This window comes from Coccinella septempunctata, chromosome 7 (genome assembly GCF_907165205.1).
Source record: "Coccinella septempunctata chromosome 7, icCocSept1.1, whole genome shotgun sequence".
Taxonomy (NCBI): domain Eukaryota; kingdom Metazoa; phylum Arthropoda; class Insecta; order Coleoptera; family Coccinellidae; genus Coccinella; species Coccinella septempunctata.
This window is the reverse complement of record NC_058195.1, coordinates 13,011,247-13,030,848: the sequence shown is the minus strand read 5'-3', so window position 1 is coordinate 13,030,848 and position 19,602 is coordinate 13,011,247. Positions and strand designations below refer to the sequence as shown.

Genomic DNA, 19,602 nt, shown 5'->3' with positions numbered 1-19,602 from the left:
TCTAAATATTAAACCTTATATTTATTTTTTTTTCGAGTACTCCATCCGAGTTAACTGCAGAACACTATCATCAGTACATATCTAGCTTTGGGTTGAGAAAGATCCTGACCATTCAAAGAAACTTCAGAAAAATTTTTGAACTTTTTTCAAGTTTTATATACAATTATGCTGCATATTACAATATATAAAAATTATTCACTCATAGTAATGTACCTCATAAGAAAATTATTAAATCAGTATGCTTGTACTGTACTTCTACTTCTGTAGCACCACTTTATTTAAAAATATCGAGAAATTCAATAGATCTGACAAAAAAAAAGAAATAAAAAAATAAATGCACTTCTAACCAAATTATGCTAAATATTTCAATAAATTATACTCTCCAATTATTTACATGAAATGTTGTGTTTCCTCAAACAAATTCAATACTATTTCCCCCAAAAAATTGATGAGAATAAACCACATGATTTATAAATCTGAACAAAATGGTCGTTTTCAATCCCATTCAATGCTTTCTAAAAAAAATTGCTAGAAATTAAACTGGTGAAAAAACAAGGGATTTGTGAAGAGTTCAGTGCATAGCTCAATCTATTCCGCTATAAAATATAAATATTTATTCAAATTAAGATTCCAATTCATGTTGATCTACCATCTCAAAATCCTTTCCAGTACTGGATCTCTGACTTGATTCACTTTCACTTTCTGATTTGTTTCCATCACGATTTTCCTCTTCGCTCAGTTTCGAACCATTCAACCTTTAAAAAAAGAAAATTGTGAGTCACAAAATATTTAGTATAAATTAGATACATGATATAAATATCAACAAATGTTATGATTAAACTGGACTAGCACCACACGAATCGTTGAGGGAGATATTAAAATTAACATCAGATGATATAACCTACAAAATGGGTCGTGTTGAAACCATCGAAGACTGTCAAATTAACGTCAAAATATTTGACAGAAAGGGATGTTAATTATACTAAGTTCGAAAAATACACTCCATCGCCTCTCTCTACTCCTATCGTTCTTTTAATCGAATCTTTCCCACTAAACTCGATAAAAAGAACAATAGGAGTAGAGAGAGAGACGACGGAGTGTATTTTTCGAACTTAGTATTAGATATCGTTATTTTGTTCTATTGTTACCTTGTTAGGAATAATTCATTTTGAGGACTTCTCGTCAATACAAGATGGAATTTTACTTTAAGCAACCATTTTTTGAGCAAAAAGAGCGAAAAAATATTCGTAGTTGTTCATTAATTTCAAGAAATTTTATCCGAAATTATTCTGAAAAAATTTGAAACCTAAATTCGGAAGAATTCTGTATATCAATAAATACTTAATGGCAACTTCAAAATTTTACATTAGAGAACACGGTGACCCCCTTATACACTGTAGAAACAGGTGAAAAATTGAATTTTACCCAGTTCCTTCATCTCCAGTATCTTGACCTTGTAGATTCTCAACTTTTTCAGTTTCTTCTGGAAGCATTTTATCTTTATTTTCTACTTCTTCCTCAGCATCCGAATCCTTGTCTTTCTTCTTCTTCTTTTTACCCTTTTCTTTGCTTTTTTGCTCTCCGCCCTTATACTCATACTGGAAGCCAAATACGTAGTTAGAATATTTTTTGGTCATGGATCCAACTGAAAGTACTTACATTGTATAACGGCCAGAAAGAAGCGAAGAAACCAACATCTTCAGTCAAGTTCGGAAGAATCCATAAGTGATGTTTGCCCAAAGTCAGCATCCAGATAAGAGAAAATATGATTACACGTAATACAGCTAAAACAATGATGAATACCAAGAAACCTGCTGCGGCAACACTCAAATAATAGACCCCTAACCTGAAAATAAGGAGTGAAGAGTCACTGAATAAAATGACATATCCTTTGTCATTCATGAACCTTATGAAATTTTCATTCTCACTGACTCAGTTTTGTGTAATAATTTGCAGACACCTTGCATTGAAATTTTACCTTACTGACGGTGGCCAAAGTGGGAACAAACACACTCCTATTGCTCCTAGAACGAAAAGGGTTCCGATGATCCAGTAATGGAAAGGAATTGGGTCATAAATCCACACATAAGCATCCAAACTATCCACGAATCTCTGATCGTTATGCATTTCTAAACGTATTTTCATCTTCCGCTTCTCCTTCTCGACCTGAAAGGAAACCAAGGATTCTGTCATGGCCTACATTCATCATTATCTAAACGAATTTGTGCCAATGCTGCCAATCAGAATAAAATTACTTACCTGCTGTTCTTGCCTGCCCTCCACAACGCTGCTCTCTGCATCAGTAACTTTTTCTTTCTCCTTTTCTTTCTTTTTTTCCTTGTCATCGCCTGAATCTGTTACCTCCTTCTTTTTATCCTTCCTTCTGGCCTTCAATTCCTGCTCAGAAACTGGTACTTTGCGGGCTCTGTGGTAAAATTTATGCTCAAGCATTAGATGTAGAAAATCCACCACATCTTCGCGAGTTTTCAACAGTGCATCGTCACCTTTTGCCCATTTGGACTCCAAAAGTGCATCCACAGCTTTTTTACCTGAAATTTTGGATATCAAGAATTGATGAAGGAAGATGTGAAGAAAAATTTTCACCTGTGAAATATTCCACTACATAGTTCAAGAACTTAGTTCTTTTGATAGGAACATTTTTTCTCATCCATTTGGCAATTGCATATTCCTCCTTTGATGGTTTTTCCACCACTTCTTCTCCTGGAGGAACATATTCCTAAGTAAAAAAAAAACAGTGCTCTTAATATAATTGCAGTCTCAATTAATTTAGGATCCCATCTTTATAAAACGTATAAAACGTGCAAAAATTCAGATGTTAAAAAGTTATGATGGATTTATGCAACTTAGACCTTAGAACTAAGACCTAATTGGCATGGGGTGAATCTCTGTCTTCAGTCTTAGTCCTTTGGCAAGCTGTATAAACATAAACCTACCATAACACTTATTCCTTGTGTCTTAAACCCACCATTAAAAATCCCTTACAAAAGTACAATAAAACAGCACAAAATTAAAAAAGGGGATGCATACTTTTTTTGTATATTCAACATTTTTTTCCCTTATTTTTTTATATTCATATGTTTTTAGGAAATGTTTGTTTTTTCATGGAAAACCTCATTGTGGAAAATTCTCTTATTAGTATATTAAATCAAGTCAAACTTGAATCCAGTAGAGCAGAAGTGACTGCACATTCTTTATGATCAAATTGTAGCAAAAATGCACTAATATTCAAAACTACTTGTGAATCATTTAATGGAACTTCTTCAAAATTGGTCACAACAACCTCGTTATTACCCTCCAAATGGAGTAATCAAATCAGACAATCATACGTGATATGAATATTATTTCAGGACTTCAATCGGTAGCTACTATAAACTTTTCACTTTTGGAATACATCAAATAAAAGGTTGATGTTTGAGTTCACATAAATATAGCTTGTTCGTAGAGTGGTTCACAACACATTTCCTAAACAAAAATGGAATTGTGCTTGCTCTGTACTGTTCACAACCATTGCAAACCACTCTACACAAACCTATAGTATTCCACTCAGCATTAATTATCAGATAATATGGATATGATGTTTGACTCTGCGGTATTGCATTCATTCGAAGGCACACTCCGAATACAGTTACCAAGCAAAATCAAAGAATTACCAGAAGAAAATTCAGTGCAGACTGACTGAAATATAAATCATAATTTGCTGATCAACAGCTGAGGCTTTTCAAATCTTGAACTTAGACCTACATCATCATTTCCTTTTTGTTATTGGAATATTCCATGCAATACCAAAATAATTGCGTGTAACATCGAAGAACGTAACTACTAAAAATGTGAAGCAACGACATTTAAAAGTAAATCTCGATTTCTGGGAGAACTGTATAATCAGCTGTTCCTTCCATAGTAATTATTACAATGCAAGTTCTATAACAATGGGTACAGTTACAATCGCTTATAAAATAAATACACCGTCGAATGCAATAACATTTTAGCAACATTACTTAATGAAGAAACATAGATTTAGGTACCAATTTTAATGCTTACGTGTAAAAATAAAAAAAAATATTAAAAAAACTCTTGTACGATAACGACTACATAAAATCGTGAAACGTGGAACATTACATTGATCTAGAAAATTTCAGGAAGCAGGAAAATCATAAACTTTTCGATACATACCTCCTTGCGCTTTTTCCCTTTTCTCTTATCAGCCATATTGTAAAATATTTACTGATTGGTCGATTAGCCAAATTTTTAAAAAATTTATAGGAACGTCACGTCTCTAAAGTCAAAACAAAACTGATAAACGTCAAAATTAGGCTGCTCACAGAAAAAAATGATACAAATGAACTAAAAAAACACGATTACTTTGGAGACCTTGGAAAATTTCCATAGAAAAATCCGCACTTGATTCGGAAAAAAGAAAAAACCAGAAAGTTTTCCAAAGATTCCTCTTTGATTTTTCGATCTAGATCCAAGTAGTTCGAACCTCTGTGTTTATATTTGACTTTGGATTTGGAGGTGAAGGTTAAAAAAGCAAAACATTGTGATAACTTTTGATTTTACTTGAAATATTTTACTCATTTTATTGGATTATCATGAATGCTTTCAGAAGAACGTTACATTTTAATGATTTCAACTGATACAAAGGTTAGTACGTAATCTCAATATACAAAAGTTCTTCTATCTAGGAAATCTGCTTCTATAGGGTTTCAAACAAAATAGGAGATATTATATAACAGGAAAGTACATTCTCGAATTATACATATTATAATCTTAATAATAAAAGGAGAACATGATATAAGCAAAAACTGAAATCATGTTACATGTTATAAATTTTCAATGCAAAGATATACTGCTCTTTGAAGTGGTTTCGATTTTAGTATCAATCCCAAACATGCTAGAGAAGACTACCTTATTGTGGAAATTGAAAAACTTTGTTTCTCCTATGTCCAATAAGTAGTAGTTATTGCAATTTTTTGATATAAAATAGACACAGAGTTTTCATGACTGTATCTATGAGTTATCTTTACTATAACTTTATTACTATTAAATATTGTTTGAGGACACTATTTCATTATTTTAATTCATGCAGCATGTTTGTTCTTATGTGATTAGTGAGTCAATAAACTATTCTTTATTGAGGTAAGTTTAGCACATTGCAATTACAATTTATTATTTATTACAACACAAAATATATTACAAGCATTCACATGAAAGGAGGAGGGGAGACATTCCTTCAATGAAAATTATATTGCTATTGAATAGTAATTTTTATTATTAGTATTAAATTGTTATCTTATTTAAAAACATTGTTTCTCAATTGAATTTCCTGTCCTCTTATTCCATTTTTTCTGTTCCATTACTTCATCTCCCTAAGTAATCAATTTTTGTACTTATATACTGGATAGATGTTTTCAAAACAATTTATTTAAATACTGAAGGTTGTTTTCACGATTTAAGAGGAATTTTCAACTTTCATATTGTTTCAGAAGCCCAACTCAAATGATAGGAGATTAATAAAAAAACATAGTGTGAGTATTATGATTATATTTACTCATACAATACAATGACCTAAAAAAAAAATTTATATATGTATTAATATTAATATATTTAACTGAAATAAATTTCCATAATGCTTTCTCTTCATTGACTTTTTCTCAGTTAGTAGTGCTTGAGCACAAAGATTGAATTGTCTGATATAATCTGAGTATGTAATCTACGGTTCTGGACAATAATTGTAGAAATATCAGACTCGCAATGCATAAGAAAGGTAGCCATAGTCGACCGGTAGAGGATACTCCAGAGATGAGCGCGATGATGATGAATCAAATATTCAACCCTGAAAGTTCAACCTACTCGAAGTCCCGGAGAAAATATTTTTTTTCTTTTTTTTTCTTTTTTTTTTTCTTTTTTTTGTTTTTCTTAAACTTTGTTAATAACTTGGAACAAGTGTTTTTACACTTAACGAGTCATATTGTTTATTCTTTGGTTGTGATGTTGCTGTTGTATATATTTATGCGAATAAACTTACTATAATTATTATACTGTTAAGAAATAATTGCTATATTATAAATATGTAAATGCGTTCTGTATGAAAGCTTCTCTATCAAGCCTGTTCCGCATATTTTTTTCTCATCCACTTCGATTTGAGAACATATTTCTTCAATTTGGCAGATACTGTGAAGACAAGAATGGATAAAAACACTTGTTGCCAAATATGTGTTAAGGAATTCTTCAAAGTTAGCAATTTGAGAAGACATATCAAAAGGTTTCATCCAGAATCCTTCCAACCATTACCTAAGAAACAATTTGCGTTTACTTGCGATGTCTGCGGTAAGAACTTCAGCTACATAAGGAACTACAGATGCCACTTAAAAACTCATGATCCAAACGCGCCTTCTTCAAAGGTAATGAAAAAATGCCCCTTATGTGCGTTCCTCTCAGAGAAGGCGGAATTGTACGAACATTTCGAAAAAGATCACGATATAAGGCTGATCACTGAACAGCTGAACTTTGACGATACAGATTCTTTCCTGAAATGGAAATTGACATTGGAGAACGACAGTGGAAGTCACTTTGTCCGAAATTACACGCAGCAAACAAAATGTTATGATGAGGTGATTTTATACGTTTGCCATAGATCAGGGCATACCTTTCCTAAAGGAGAAAATATGAATAAAGTCGGTAATGATAATATGATGAAAAAAATCGGAGGTTTCTGTCCTGCCAGTATCAAAATGATGAAGAAGAAGGATGGCTCTGTTTTGGCTTCATTTCTAGAAACACATATAGGACATATCGATGAAGAAGACACTGGCCAGGGGGATACAACGAAAAAGTTGAAAAGTATCATGTTGAGGCATAAAAATAGCTCTAACCTAGCTAAAGACTCTCTAGTTAAATCAGACGATGTTTGGCAGTTCCACTCACGAAATAAAGAGGAAATTTACGTTATATCAATCAACGAAAATCAGTGTTGTTCTGATTGTCCTTTCACTTGTCTGGATTGCAAAGCGTGCATACACAAATATTCATGTAGTTGTAAGGACTGGACAGTTAAATGGAACATGTGTGTGCACATCCATCTACTTTGTAGACTGCTAAATGAAGAGCAAGAAAAAAATCAGGAGCAAATTCTCACACAACGGTCTAATTCAAGTAAGTTATTCTCTTTTTCATTGGTGGCAAAACAATAATTTATCTTTATTATCTAACAAAGAGTGGTCACGTTTATATTTATAATTCCTGGGTCTTGGTTTACTAATGTTGAACTTGCATGGTGGGCTTTTGCAGCCTTCCTCAGACCGAAGACCAAAAAAAACTGACGGGAATTGACAGATGGGGCCAATCTTCTTCAGGTCCTTAGGAGGGCTGCATAAACCCACCATAATTCGAGAAGCTGGTTTAGATGCTAGGGTGAGTATCAAAATTTCCCTTTTCCAGGTCTCGACATAACAGATCTCATTATATACGACGGAGCAAATACTGGAGGAAGAGACAATGAACGTAAATCTCCTATCATCATTCAGGAAGTTAGCCAGGAGGTATCAGTCGAAGCAAAAAATATAATTTTGCGAGAATTCTCAGACATAATTGTAAAGTGCAACTCACCCAGTCTTTTTCAAGAGATAGTCACTATCGTTGGCGGTCTGAAGGCAAGGGTTGAATGTGAGGAAATATTAGCCCCAACACAGGATTTTATTGCTAGATGAGAATTAATTGTAGATTAATTGAAAATAAAATATTATTTATCATGAGAATTTTTTTATTTTTGCCTTATTTCCTTGAAATGTTCACTCAGTAGAACTTCGATTTAGAAAGGATTCTTCAGAGAAAACAATACTTATTGAGTGAAAAGAACAGGAAATCAGCTGATGCAGACTAATATACACCGGTGGAGAAAAACTTCTTGAGTTCAAGAAACATGATAATTTTTAATTCCGAACAATAAAAATAAACTCTAAACTCGATGAGTTAAACTTTAAGGTTCCGACAAGGATGCAGGATGCGATTCCCTGTCCGAAAACATTAATAATTCTTGAATAAGTCGAAGACTTAACGAAACATTTCTTGTGGTACATACCACAAGTTTCTTCACGAGATACTAAGTTCTTTCGTAGAAGGAATCATCTCCTTTATGTTTGGGGCATATTTTCGTAAACACTCGGTACAGAGGGTGTTCTCCTACGGCAGACGGTCTACTAGATGTTTTAAGAAAACACGATTATTGTTCTGCTAATTAGCCAAGAACAGTTAATGCCTATATAGCTACTTCCTTCTTCTAAGAAACAATTAAGTATTAAGTCAATTTACTCCTCCATATTCAACTAGTTTTCATTTTTCGTTTCAGAGGTTATTTGCCGGAATGAAAATCCTCCACTATCTGAACTCAACAAGGAGGTTTTCCACATTCACGAAAATCGATTACAAGGTATAGATTTACAAGTGGAAAAAATAACCATTTTGAGAATATCACTAATTTTTGTTCCAAATCAGTAAACTCTATAACGAATTCTTGAAATAATATTTTAGCGCTGTTATGAACTCTTGCAAATACCAGAAGGCAGTGATCAAGAGCAAGTCAGAACGGCCTTCTTGAAGTTAGCAAAGAAATATCATCCAGATTCTGGTTCAGAAAATGCGAATGCGGAAAAATTTCATGAGGTTTGTACAATGGTTTTTCAAGTTCTTAGGCGTTTGTATTGCTTGAAACACATTCGGCAATGATTTAGAGAGTGAATCGTTAATTTAAACATTGTAGGTCTGTTCTTCTAGAGTGTTTCTCTCGATTTCATGAGTCTTAAGAGAAGACTCACCTTTAAAACACTCTGTATACCAAATATCAGTATTCAAGGGAGGTCTCGAAGCGCATCGCAGATGTTCTCTAAAATTTACTAGAAACATTGAAAAGACAGGGGTGCACTTAGGGTTTTTTCGTATCAATATTTTGAGAAACAAATGGGTATTTGAGGTTATCCTCTAATTGAGCTGATGAATGATCATAAAGAACACTTTTTCCCTATTGAGAAACGTTGTGATATCAAACAAAAGGAATTTTAGGATAAATCCCATTTGTTTAATTATGCTTACAGATTGATCAAGCATTTCGGACTTTGACTGCTAAACTTTCCAAGGAGAGATGGAACAACAATGTCGAAGAAGATGATATCGATGAACAAGATATCAAGGTGATAATTTTGTATGATAGTAATTTCACCACCACGGGGTGTTTGAGGCTTTATTATTCATTCATTCTGTATATATGCCTCATATACACAATCCTTTTCGAAATAAAAGGTCTTTTGAGACAATTTTTTCAGCATACAGCTCCCCAGCATAGGCAGTACCTCAGTTTCGATGGCTTGGGCGTGGGGAATCCCTTCCAGCGAGAAAAGCAATATATAAAACACAAGGCAATTAGGGCCTCGCAAAATATATTCAAACATCGTGTTGAAAAAGCGACAGCTGAAGAGCATGCCCTGGTCAAAAAGAAAACATTAAAACATGATATCAAAACTAAGTAAGTGTTTACGAAAATCATCGTGATGGAACTTGAAGAGCGCCTGAAACACGTGATTACACTTCATCATGTAAAAAAAAACGAAAATATTCTATTTAATTATTATTAAAATTTCATTGCATAATAAATGGATATCTATTGGATAAGGTGGACCTCCAATGGATGATGATTGTAATTATCGTCATTTTCATTTGTTTACTCGGTTCCATTTTATTCCAACCCATGAAGATGTGCTCAGATACGCCACTGTTTCACTAATTTTAAAACTGAAAACTTCTGATATTTATATTCATGGATTAACTTATAATAATATATTATACTTCGCCATCCTTTGGACAAGATTGTCTTTATACAATGGCCATATTAAATTTAAAATCAACTTTTGAAGTATAAGTATGGAGATTTGTGGCATTTTCACGTATTTGCAGTACCTGTTATTTGTGTTGCCTACCTTCCGGGTGGTAAAATGTTTTTCCTAATTTATTGGATTTATAAACGAAGATCTAATGTAATTACGTTTTCATTCTACTCTAAATATATTTTGTTTCGTTTAAAATAAAATACCAACTTCCGAAAAGCTTCAAAATGCGGGTTTTCAGCGATAATTATCCCTGCATAATACTCAAGTCCGCAGTTGCGCATTATAGTTAAATAGTGAGTTAACGCTTTTATGGACGTGTCCTTCTGTACCTAGCTTCGGGGTTACTTACGGGTACTTGTTACTCAACTTACTCTGAGGAAGGTCCCCGGACCCACGCTAGAAAGTAGCACTGGTTGTTTCCAGTCAGGCACGTACTCAGCCAGCTAGCCCAGGTATAAGGTGTAACTGGTAGGGAATGTGTTGTTCGTCCAAGCGAAGGTAATGCTAGGATCACTTCGGTGACAACAAAATGGGGCCTAAACCGGGAGGACTTTTTTGTTTGAATTTTTCATCAACGACAAGGAAAATTGTACAGATATTGTTACTTAAATAAGCTCAGATTTCAGAAAAAATCCGGCAATTTGTTTTAGTAGAAGTTGAGGGATGAAAAGTAGATGTAAGTAAATCGCGGTCATTATATAGCGTGTCATTTTAAATAGGAAAGAGAGGTTCAGAAAGACTATAAGTTAGGAAACTTATGTTTGAAGGATAAGCTCTATAAATATGGATCTGAAAAAGTTTCGTCGTTCAAGATATAGTTTTCCTGACATTCAATATATTCCAGATATGGTATAGATCGTCTTGTTGAAGACTTAATACAGGAATCAATGTCCAAAGGAGAGTTCAGTAAGCTCTCAGGTGTTGGAAAGCCGTTGAAAGAACGACATAATAGAAACCCCTATGTTGATTTTGTCACCCATAAATTGAACGAAGTAAGTTGATCCCACTAGTTGTCGCTCATGAAAAGTGTGATTTTTCCTAATAAGGGTGATAGGAATGGTTAGTGCTGCCTTCCTAAGATCTAAGAAATCATCCTGATTGGAGATCTCCGTCTTAAGAATGCTGCATAAACCCGCCATCAGGTATGAACTTCAACAAAAATTATTTCTGTAGGTTCTTATCGACAACGGTTTCACTCCCGAATGGATAACACTCAACAAGGAGATAAGAGAGGATGTTGATAAGCTAAGAAGAGATCTCTTTGAAGAAAGGAAATATTTCAAGAAATGTCCATTGAATGAAGCAGACGCAACAAGATGGTTGGAATGCATCGCAAAATATGAAAAACAAGTGAAAGAATTGAATTCGAAAATAGATAAGTTCAATTTGGTAGTACCTATACTAGACAAACAAATTTTTCATGTGGATTTAGAAAAAGAGGCAGGAAAGGCTTTAATGAATGGTGTTCACTGCAGTGATGATTTTGTGAAGGAGAATTGTGATATAAAAAAAAATTTTGTAGATGAAAACACAACATTTTTAGGCTACTTAGATAAATTATTGTTCAAATAAATTTTCAATCGTAATTCGGTTTCATTATCACCACATGGAAAATATACAGGATATTTGATATTTATACATCAAAGGACGAAGTTGGAAACATCATTGTTAAAATAAATACGACCTGAGAAAGTTTATGATAAAATGATTAAAACTTTTTTTCAGTTTTTTGAAGTAAAACTTCGATACCTAGACGGTATTTGGTGAAAATATTAATAATTATGTTTGTTCACTTTTTTTTATCACAAAGACATACCATCACTCCAACGTAAAAAATAAAACAAATAAAAGTGAAAAAAGATTTATTACATTCCTTGCACATATAGGTGCACTCATGTCTTGATATCATTAAAACCAAATTATAACAAATAAAAAAGAATACTTCATTCGAAAAAGTTTATTCTTAAATACATATGTACACCTGTACGAAAAACAAAACTAATAATTCTGAAATAGTTGACTATCAGTTGACATCACAAAGTGCACATTTTAATAAATGCTCATTATTGTTCTGTTAAATACATAAAAAAAGTTGACCCATAAGTTACTCACAAAAACATGAACAGGAAAGCGAAAATGCAATCATACAAAACAAAAACAAAATTTTAGAAAATACATAAACTAATCAAATAATTGGGAATTGGATATATGCAATGGCTGACAAGATTTGCCTTATATGAATTTGAAAAAATTTCAATATTTCTTTCACCTTGAATTCAAATTTTTTTGAAAATTATAGGAGAAACTCAACAACTGATACACTGAACCAAAATTCACTGTTAGTTTTCTTCAATGGAGGTGCAATATCCGATTCACAAAACAGAATCATAGTGATTATATTATAGTATTATTTAGTATTTTCTAGATCATCCAATTTTAATGTGAAGGATTGATTTAACAATTCTTATATTAAAGAGAAATATATTCGTACTAGTTCAAGAAAAATAGAAACATCTCCTTTCCAGTGTGAAAGTCCCAATTTGAACAAATTGAAATAAATTTGATTCATGAATTTTATTTCAAGGAAACTATTCTCCACATTCTTTTCAAGTTGTTCATTTAATTTATCACATCTTCAGTTGTATTTTTTGTGATGCAGCATACTTGAAATCAATAGGTGCAACTTCAAATTTCAATTTATTTCGTTTAAAACTGTTTCTTCTTGACTTTCAAGAAACGTTATTTTTAGAATTCATAATACACAATTCAGTCAAAACATACAGGGCGTAAATAAAGCAGGAATTTTCAAAACAGATTTTAATTTCGCAATTCAAAAGCAGAAAACAACTTTTTTTCTTTTCATATTCATTAATCATAAAAAAAGAATTTTGACATTGAAAATTTTCACGCCACTACCAGCCTAGTGTAAATCTACTTTTTCCATAATTAAATTATTACTACTCAAATTCGAAGCAAGAGGAACGAAAAAGTTAATTTAAAAATAGTTTCCATTGAAATTGACATTGGAAAACAATAATTACTTATGGTCTCAAAAATTTTTTGACATGAATTAGGCCTCGTTTTCACTTAGTTCACACCCTGTATACCCCTCAATAAATATATTTTTTCAATTTTCTTTCGATACCTCTCTAGCATAACCCAACTTTACATTCCCATTTAAGATAGCTTAAGAATTAGGATGAACATACAATTCACTTTCCAATCACCATGTCACATTTGAAATTTTAAACAACAAACAAAAAAACAATTTTGGATATTTACAGATTCACAGCGACATCAATCTTAATCACAACTTTCCTCGTGAATATTCACACATGAAAGGCGATTTTCTCTTCCGCAAGTTCGCAGAAATATTATATTTTCAATAAACAAAGACGAAAACAGTTGATCTGAGAAGCGTGTTCAACTTCTTGTTTTTCAATCATAAAATCGAATTTTATGCATCGAGATCATTGATGAAAAGAACCTCTTTATTTCTCAGACCGGCTTCTTCAATAGTTAATACTTTTTCTCCAGGAAATTTAGGCCTACAGTTCAGTACACGCTTAGGGAAGTTTGTAGTAATTTCGAATGAATCTGGAGCTTTTGGATGACAGAAGACAAAGTAAAATACTACCTGTAAGGAAACCTCCAATGAAATATAATTCTATCAACAATGGATTTGTTCTATTTGTCATCTTTTTCCCCAACAATGGTAACAAATTTCTTTGCAGGTATTAGCTATTTGGAACTTCATTGAGTGTTATTCGACACCTTACACTTTCCACTGTCAATTTTGAAAAGAATAATGGAAGATTGAAAATTTTATGGAGCATAAAATTTCATTGAACTTTCTTGATTTGACAGCCTCTGATGTTTTCTTCACATGACCCTTTTCTAGATTACTATATAAGAAAAAAAAATTGTATATAGTTAAATGATCCTCTCACCTCTAAGGAATGCGTTTTGAGGAATCTCCTATCCAATCTTAGGCCACAGGGTAATTTGAACACAACATGTACTGAATCGGGGTCAGTTGGATCCGGTTCATTTGGTACTTTACTGACGGATTCTACTTTTTCTTTGGCTATGCTCTCACGACGTTCTTCCTCGGCCTGTTTTTGCTGCAAAATAAAGTATTGCTCATGCCCAAATTTACAATTGGCAGAATACGGAAAAAACGGCGAGAACAGGAGAAAACTGGTTTTATTTATTGCTGATAATTTTCACACCAATGGGGTATTTTCCTAATTTTCAAAATATATGTCACAAAAATTCTTATAACTCAAATATCTCGAAATATATTTTTTTCGAATTTTAACATATTGCATTTTGTCTGTATTCGACTACGAAAATTCTGATTTCAGAAGTGATCTTGTGAACATTCTACGTCATTTTTACAATCCGGCAACGCCCATTTGTGTCAGTAATGGTCATGAAAGTTTTCTGATCACCATAGACGTAATGAATATCAAGTTTGATGATCACATTTGACAATAAAAACACACAATGACACAAAATGTCATCGGTTTTAAGAAGGTAAAGACACAGATTACAGAAACAATTTTTTGTAATCTGTGGATATCTTCTTGATCGGTTCCAGTGTTGTCGAATTAACAAAAATTACTATACTTTAATAAAGGCATTCTACGTCACAAGCTTTACATAGTCGAAGTTTCGAAGGGTGTATTTCTGAAATGTCTGAATTTTGAAGCGAATCTTTTACGTGTTGGATAACTAGTTGAAAAGGCTTTCCATAAATAATCTCAAATTCGGTTTTGGAGTTTTAGGAAACTTGCCCATTCCCTTTGATTGTACCAGTACGATGCAAGTTAGGCATATCTCTTGAATGCAGAAAACAGAATTATATGATTTTCACTAACATGAGTTGTTAAACCAGTGCATTTTACTTTCACCCACCTGAAAATGCTATTGGTGATAGCAAAACCTGTTGTGGTTGTAACATATAAGTGAAATTCATATAATTCCGTTTTTAGTTACATCATTTAAACCTTTTCTTTGAAAAACTGAATTTAAGTACTCAAAAAAAAATATCTGGGTGAGTCTTGACTCATACAAATATTTTAACAGTAGATTCCTGAGGTCGAAAGAAACTCTGGCAAAACAACCTTCAGAATAACTAGCTGAATCTGTGATACTACACATCTGTGGGTACTTTAAACAGTTTTATCCAGCCAAAGTACCCAATTTCCCAAATTTCACAGATACTTTTCAATTTTTGAACGCGAATTACTCGAAAACAGCGCATTATACGAGAAAATATGAGGAATATTTTTATTGTACAAAACGCCCCCACGAAAAACGATTCCGAAAAAGTGGTCAAGGAAAAAAGTGTTTCTTTGGACCTCAAGAATTTACTGTTGAAATATTTGTACGAATCAAAGACTCACCCTGTATATACAGGGTGTATTTGAAGGTGAGGCTTTTCTTTTAACAGAAGGTAGATCTGGTCTAAATGAAGCGTTTCACCAAAAATCACCTATAAAAAACTTTCAAAATGACAAAATAGAAGAAAAAATTGAAAATGATTACTGAAATAGATCCTAATATGACCCTAGACCGTTTGTTAGCTGAATTATTGCAAAGCAGTGGGAAAAACTTATCTTCTGATTCAACCATGTGGTTTCGTTTAGGATATTGGCTTTTTCGATATTGACGTGGTAATGAAAATAGAAACTTAGGATTGCTGAATTGTTCTCATTATTTTATAGTAACTTATACGATTTTATGAAATGGCTCATTTCGAAACCAACTGACAGAAGAGACTCAGGACACAAGTGTAAAAAATAGAATAATACTTCAAAATCTCCCCAATAAAATTCGTCTAAATTATTCACGAATTTTTTCATAATGGGCATCACAATCTTCTTGTTCGAACATTCCAACAGTCGTCATAAAAATGGGATGAAATGGGGAAACATCATAGCATTTTTTCGACATAACTAACATAAGCACATTCAAGAAACTGCCTCGATTTTCCACATTTTTTTTCACCCTAAATTGCAAAATACAACAATTATGATTCTCTCAAAAGTGACCTGATGCATTTAATCCAATGAACTTGGTACTGAACCATTCATGTCCAGCCTTATGTTCATGTTTTGTTTCGTTTTTGCGATGCCGGAGTCACCTTCCACAGTCCCGTACTTGAAATTCAATGAAATGTTGTCTACTTCTAGGGGTTGTAGCTCAGCCATCTTGGATATTTTATATAGACAATTTTTGATTAAACGACTTATTTTGATGAGTTCTACCTTCTGTCAAAAAAAAAGCCTCACCTTTGAAAACACCCTGTATATATAATGGCGATTTAAAATTTAAAGGGCTTCGTTTCTATTTTACCATTTGGCAACAAAGATTACAAATCATGTAGTTAATAAAGGACAACGGATTGGTAATGTTGATTAGATAAAAAAGACTGCTTCTTGAAAATCATCAACTTCCTATTTAGTAAACAAGATATAACCTCATTCTTTGACAATTGACAGTTGTAAGTGCCCTAATCAGTTGTTCCATGTAATTCAAGGGTCAATCCTTTCTGTTTTAGGACAAGTTCATGTCTCATGTAAAGAGAACTCAGTTTGTAGGTCATTATTGCCATTGTAGACATGAGGAACAAAGCTATTTAAAATTACATAATTTAGAAAGTTTCTGCAGAGAATTTGAAAAATTCACAGATCAAACTCACAATCAGCAAGTTAAAATACCTGAATTGATTTGAGGTTTTTCTAGCATGTTCGCAAAGAGAAAGAATTGTTAATTTCACTCACTAATGCCAACTGCCGTTCTTGTTCCTGTTGAACCCTGCGTTCCTCTTCGCGACGACGTTCCTTTTCTTGATCTGCCCTCAATGATTCTTGGTATGCTTCATCCTGTGTAGCTCTGATAGATCGATTCAAACTTGCTTCAAATCTGAAAATTTCATTTGGATTTTCAGCAAGTTATCACGATTAGTTATCATATTTATTTATTCTCTTAGGTATGTGAGATACATTATGCATCACTACCCTTCTCAGTTGATGACTATAAAATTTTTGAAAAATATTGACAAAATGATAAATTTCTACCAACTGATTTGTACTGGTACTTTGGTGCAGCTTATTATCCATTAAATAATAATACCTTTCTTGAGAAAAAACAACAAATTTTCATCCAAATATAATTCAACTGACACATTGTCAAATAACTCTTGCATCACAGAATTTTAGCTTGATAAAGGAGAAAATTTAAATTTTGTAATGATTCAATAGGAGAAGTTGCAAAACCATAATCGAGGGGTTTGGAAGTAAAAGTGCACATGTATTATAAAACCACTTAAGTATAGAATATCACATCTTACAGATATCCTTAATAAAAAATAATTTTTTCATATATGAAAATTGAAGTATTGATAAATGTATATCTTTTGATATGCAAGTTAACTTTGAAGCCCACTATTCAGGTCGAAATTGAGTTATAGGAAAACAACTCACCTTTGCGTTCGTGCCTGGATCAGGTTGACCTCAAAATCGGAAACGATAGTTCTCAAACGATGGAGTAGCGTACTACTATCGTGAAAACCCTCAACCCTACCAACCACGGTCATTCGGCCTTCTTTCAAGACCAACACGCTGACAGATGGAAATGCCGATACCCTGACTACTCCCTTGACCCTTCTTCCTTCTTGAGAATCGACATTACAAGCCCAATACATGAATTGTGTATTTACATATGTGATAACTTCGGCATTGCTCAAAGTTTCCCTGGAAAACACAAATTTCCCCACAATTATACAGGGTGTAAACGAATAGTTACGAATAAATTTGAGGGGTAAGTCTTTTTCAAAAAAATAGAATGGGCCTTTCATATACATATTTTTTGTTTTTGTTTTTTGAACAGCCCACTGAACATAGCACCTGAAATTCAATGCAGAGTGAGAATTTTTTTTTAAAAAGTATATGAATAATATGTACTAATATACTTCTCTAGAGACAAACCCCAATGTTTGATGGTGAACAAACAAACATGTATGTCATCATTTTTAGTCTTCTGGACTAGCATTGTGATAACAAACTTTTACAACAAAATCTCTTACCTACAGAATCTTTCTGCTTCTGTGTAGGAACTATTGTGCAAGTATACTAGTAGGAAGCGCAATTCTCTTTTTGCGTCATTTAGAACTTGAGAGAATGTACCCTGATAAAATACAGGATGTGAATTACAGACTTTTTCATTATACTCCTGAATGAATTCCATTACTTCTTGAATGGGTTCCACTCCTAAGAGAAAGTCAAGTAATATCTATTAGAGCTACTATGGTAGACAAATAAATTCCTGACCAGAAAGGGTATTTTGACCCAAATCAGTGTATCATATTTAATTTATTGGATTGAAATTGAAATACCCTTTTCAATAAGAATAAAAGTAAAAGCATAACATAAAGACTTAAATAAATTATACTTACGTCTTTGGTTTTCAATACCTAGAAGTCTTTGTCCCAATTGCAGGAATGTTATTATGGTATTGTAACAAATGTTATAAAAAAATCCCACCAAGTTCTGAATGAAACCTCGCAAACCACTACCTGATCCATCTGAAGGAGGAGTGTAATATATGTGTTGTCCTAGATGGTCAGTTACTACAGCTGGAGGTCTACTCTCAGAAGCATACACAGATGGCCTTCCCTCCCTCATATTGAGTTGTTCTTGTACTGCCACCTTGAATTAGATGAAAAAATTTATTAATACTACGAACAAAATGAAAATTTTAGACTTTCTAGTACCTCATCTTGCAAAATCGAAAACATTAGAGCAAGGAGTGCATAGACTATGGGAATATATGCATTTCAATAAACGGAAAATCATTAAGCTATAAAGATTCACCTCAAGATTCCACTGGTGTCTTTGAAGGACATCTCTACAGACGGTGATGTCTTCTATGCCGGTCAGATCTTGAAATTGCAGTACTTTTTCTGTCTGATCAGTCGTCAGTCCAAGACTTGCATTATCTCTCATAAAGTCCATTGCCATTGTGTACGGGAAAGACAATACACAATCACATTAAATTGACTTCAAGATATTTTCCTATAAATACTATAATTACTTAGGACATTAAGCTATTTACAGGAAATTAGGCGGAATAACGAAACTTCTTGAATATCCAGTTTCTAATAAAAAACACATATGTCACCCGAACTTTTTGTATTTTCACAGATCACAGATGTACACATACGTCAGAGACAACTCTGGTCATATGTTGACATTTTCAGTCACAGAAATACTAGAATTTACTCCAGAATCTGCGTTCAGAAATCAACATTCTGAATATGCCCTATTTTTTAATTCAGTCTTTGTTCATATTCAAAAATTCTGCAGTTTGGCACAGATTTTTCTGGACATTAGAACTAAAGAGTCAGACCTAATCTTTGCAGAAACAAAGTTGTAACCCTTCTTCGAAATCCTGAAATTTATTCATCTCTTATGGATGTGGCATCGTCGCAAAATGATGCTTGCTTTGCATAGGGCATAGGCGTAGTAATAGTGTTTTAATAGTGGGTTAATATTATATTTTTTCAATACTGTACAGTGTACATTCGAACATTTTGCTAAGGTGAACAAGGAGTTTGTAGGGAGGGAGTCATTATTCTGTCTCCCATATTCTATATAGACACACGACGCCTTGTTGAAATATTCCTCATAATGGATTT

At 33.1% G+C, this 19,602-nt stretch overlaps 3 protein-coding genes across 6 annotated transcripts; 1 reads left to right on the top strand and 2 right to left on the bottom strand.

Annotated features, from left to right (window-relative positions):
- Positions 1-570: 570 nt before the first annotated feature.
- On the bottom strand, positions 571-4,349 carry LOC123317418 (translocation protein SEC62). The gene is made up of 7 exons (XM_044903940.1): positions 4,192-4,349; positions 2,605-2,737; positions 2,260-2,549; positions 1,979-2,166; positions 1,660-1,846; positions 1,426-1,598; positions 571-755 (listed from the first exon to the last, which is right to left on the bottom strand). Exons 1-7 carry the CDS (start codon positions 4,225-4,227, stop codon positions 623-625), a joined length of 1,140 nt encoding a protein of 379 aa, XP_044759875.1. The 5' UTR covers positions 4,228-4,349; the 3' UTR covers positions 571-622.
- Positions 4,350-4,435: 86 nt separating this feature from the next.
- LOC123316424 (dnaJ homolog subfamily C member 28-like) lies at positions 4,436-11,482 on the top strand. 4 transcript variants are annotated; one of them, XM_044902498.1, is made up of 8 exons: positions 4,441-4,662; positions 5,505-5,544; positions 8,366-8,446; positions 8,548-8,679; positions 9,108-9,203; positions 9,336-9,535; positions 10,741-10,888; positions 11,070-11,482. In XM_044902498.1, exons 3-8 carry the CDS (start codon positions 8,381-8,383, stop codon positions 11,466-11,468), a joined length of 1,041 nt encoding a protein of 346 aa, XP_044758433.1. In that variant the 5' UTR covers positions 4,441-4,662; positions 5,505-5,544; positions 8,366-8,380; the 3' UTR covers positions 11,469-11,482. The 4 variants fall into 4 exon arrangements, with proteins under 4 accessions (XP_044758429.1, XP_044758430.1, XP_044758433.1 ...); XM_044902497.1 differs by lacking the exon at positions 5,505-5,544; XM_044902494.1 differs by lacking the exons at positions 8,366-8,446; positions 8,548-8,679; positions 9,108-9,203; ... (1 more) ...; positions 10,741-10,888; positions 11,070-11,482 and adding exons at positions 6,190-7,173; positions 7,459-7,769 and having other exon boundaries at positions 4,436-4,662.
- A 1,499-nt stretch (positions 11,483-12,981) lies between these two features.
- LOC123316423 (FAS-associated factor 2) lies at positions 12,982-19,131 on the bottom strand. The gene is made up of 7 exons (XM_044902493.1): positions 18,779-19,131; positions 18,361-18,613; positions 17,992-18,175; positions 17,390-17,659; positions 16,688-16,829; positions 13,847-14,020; positions 12,982-13,533 (listed from the first exon to the last, which is right to left on the bottom strand). Exons 1-7 carry the CDS (start codon positions 18,923-18,925, stop codon positions 13,354-13,356), a joined length of 1,350 nt encoding a protein of 449 aa, XP_044758428.1. The 5' UTR covers positions 18,926-19,131; the 3' UTR covers positions 12,982-13,353.
- Between the last annotated feature and the right edge of the window lie 471 nt (positions 19,132-19,602).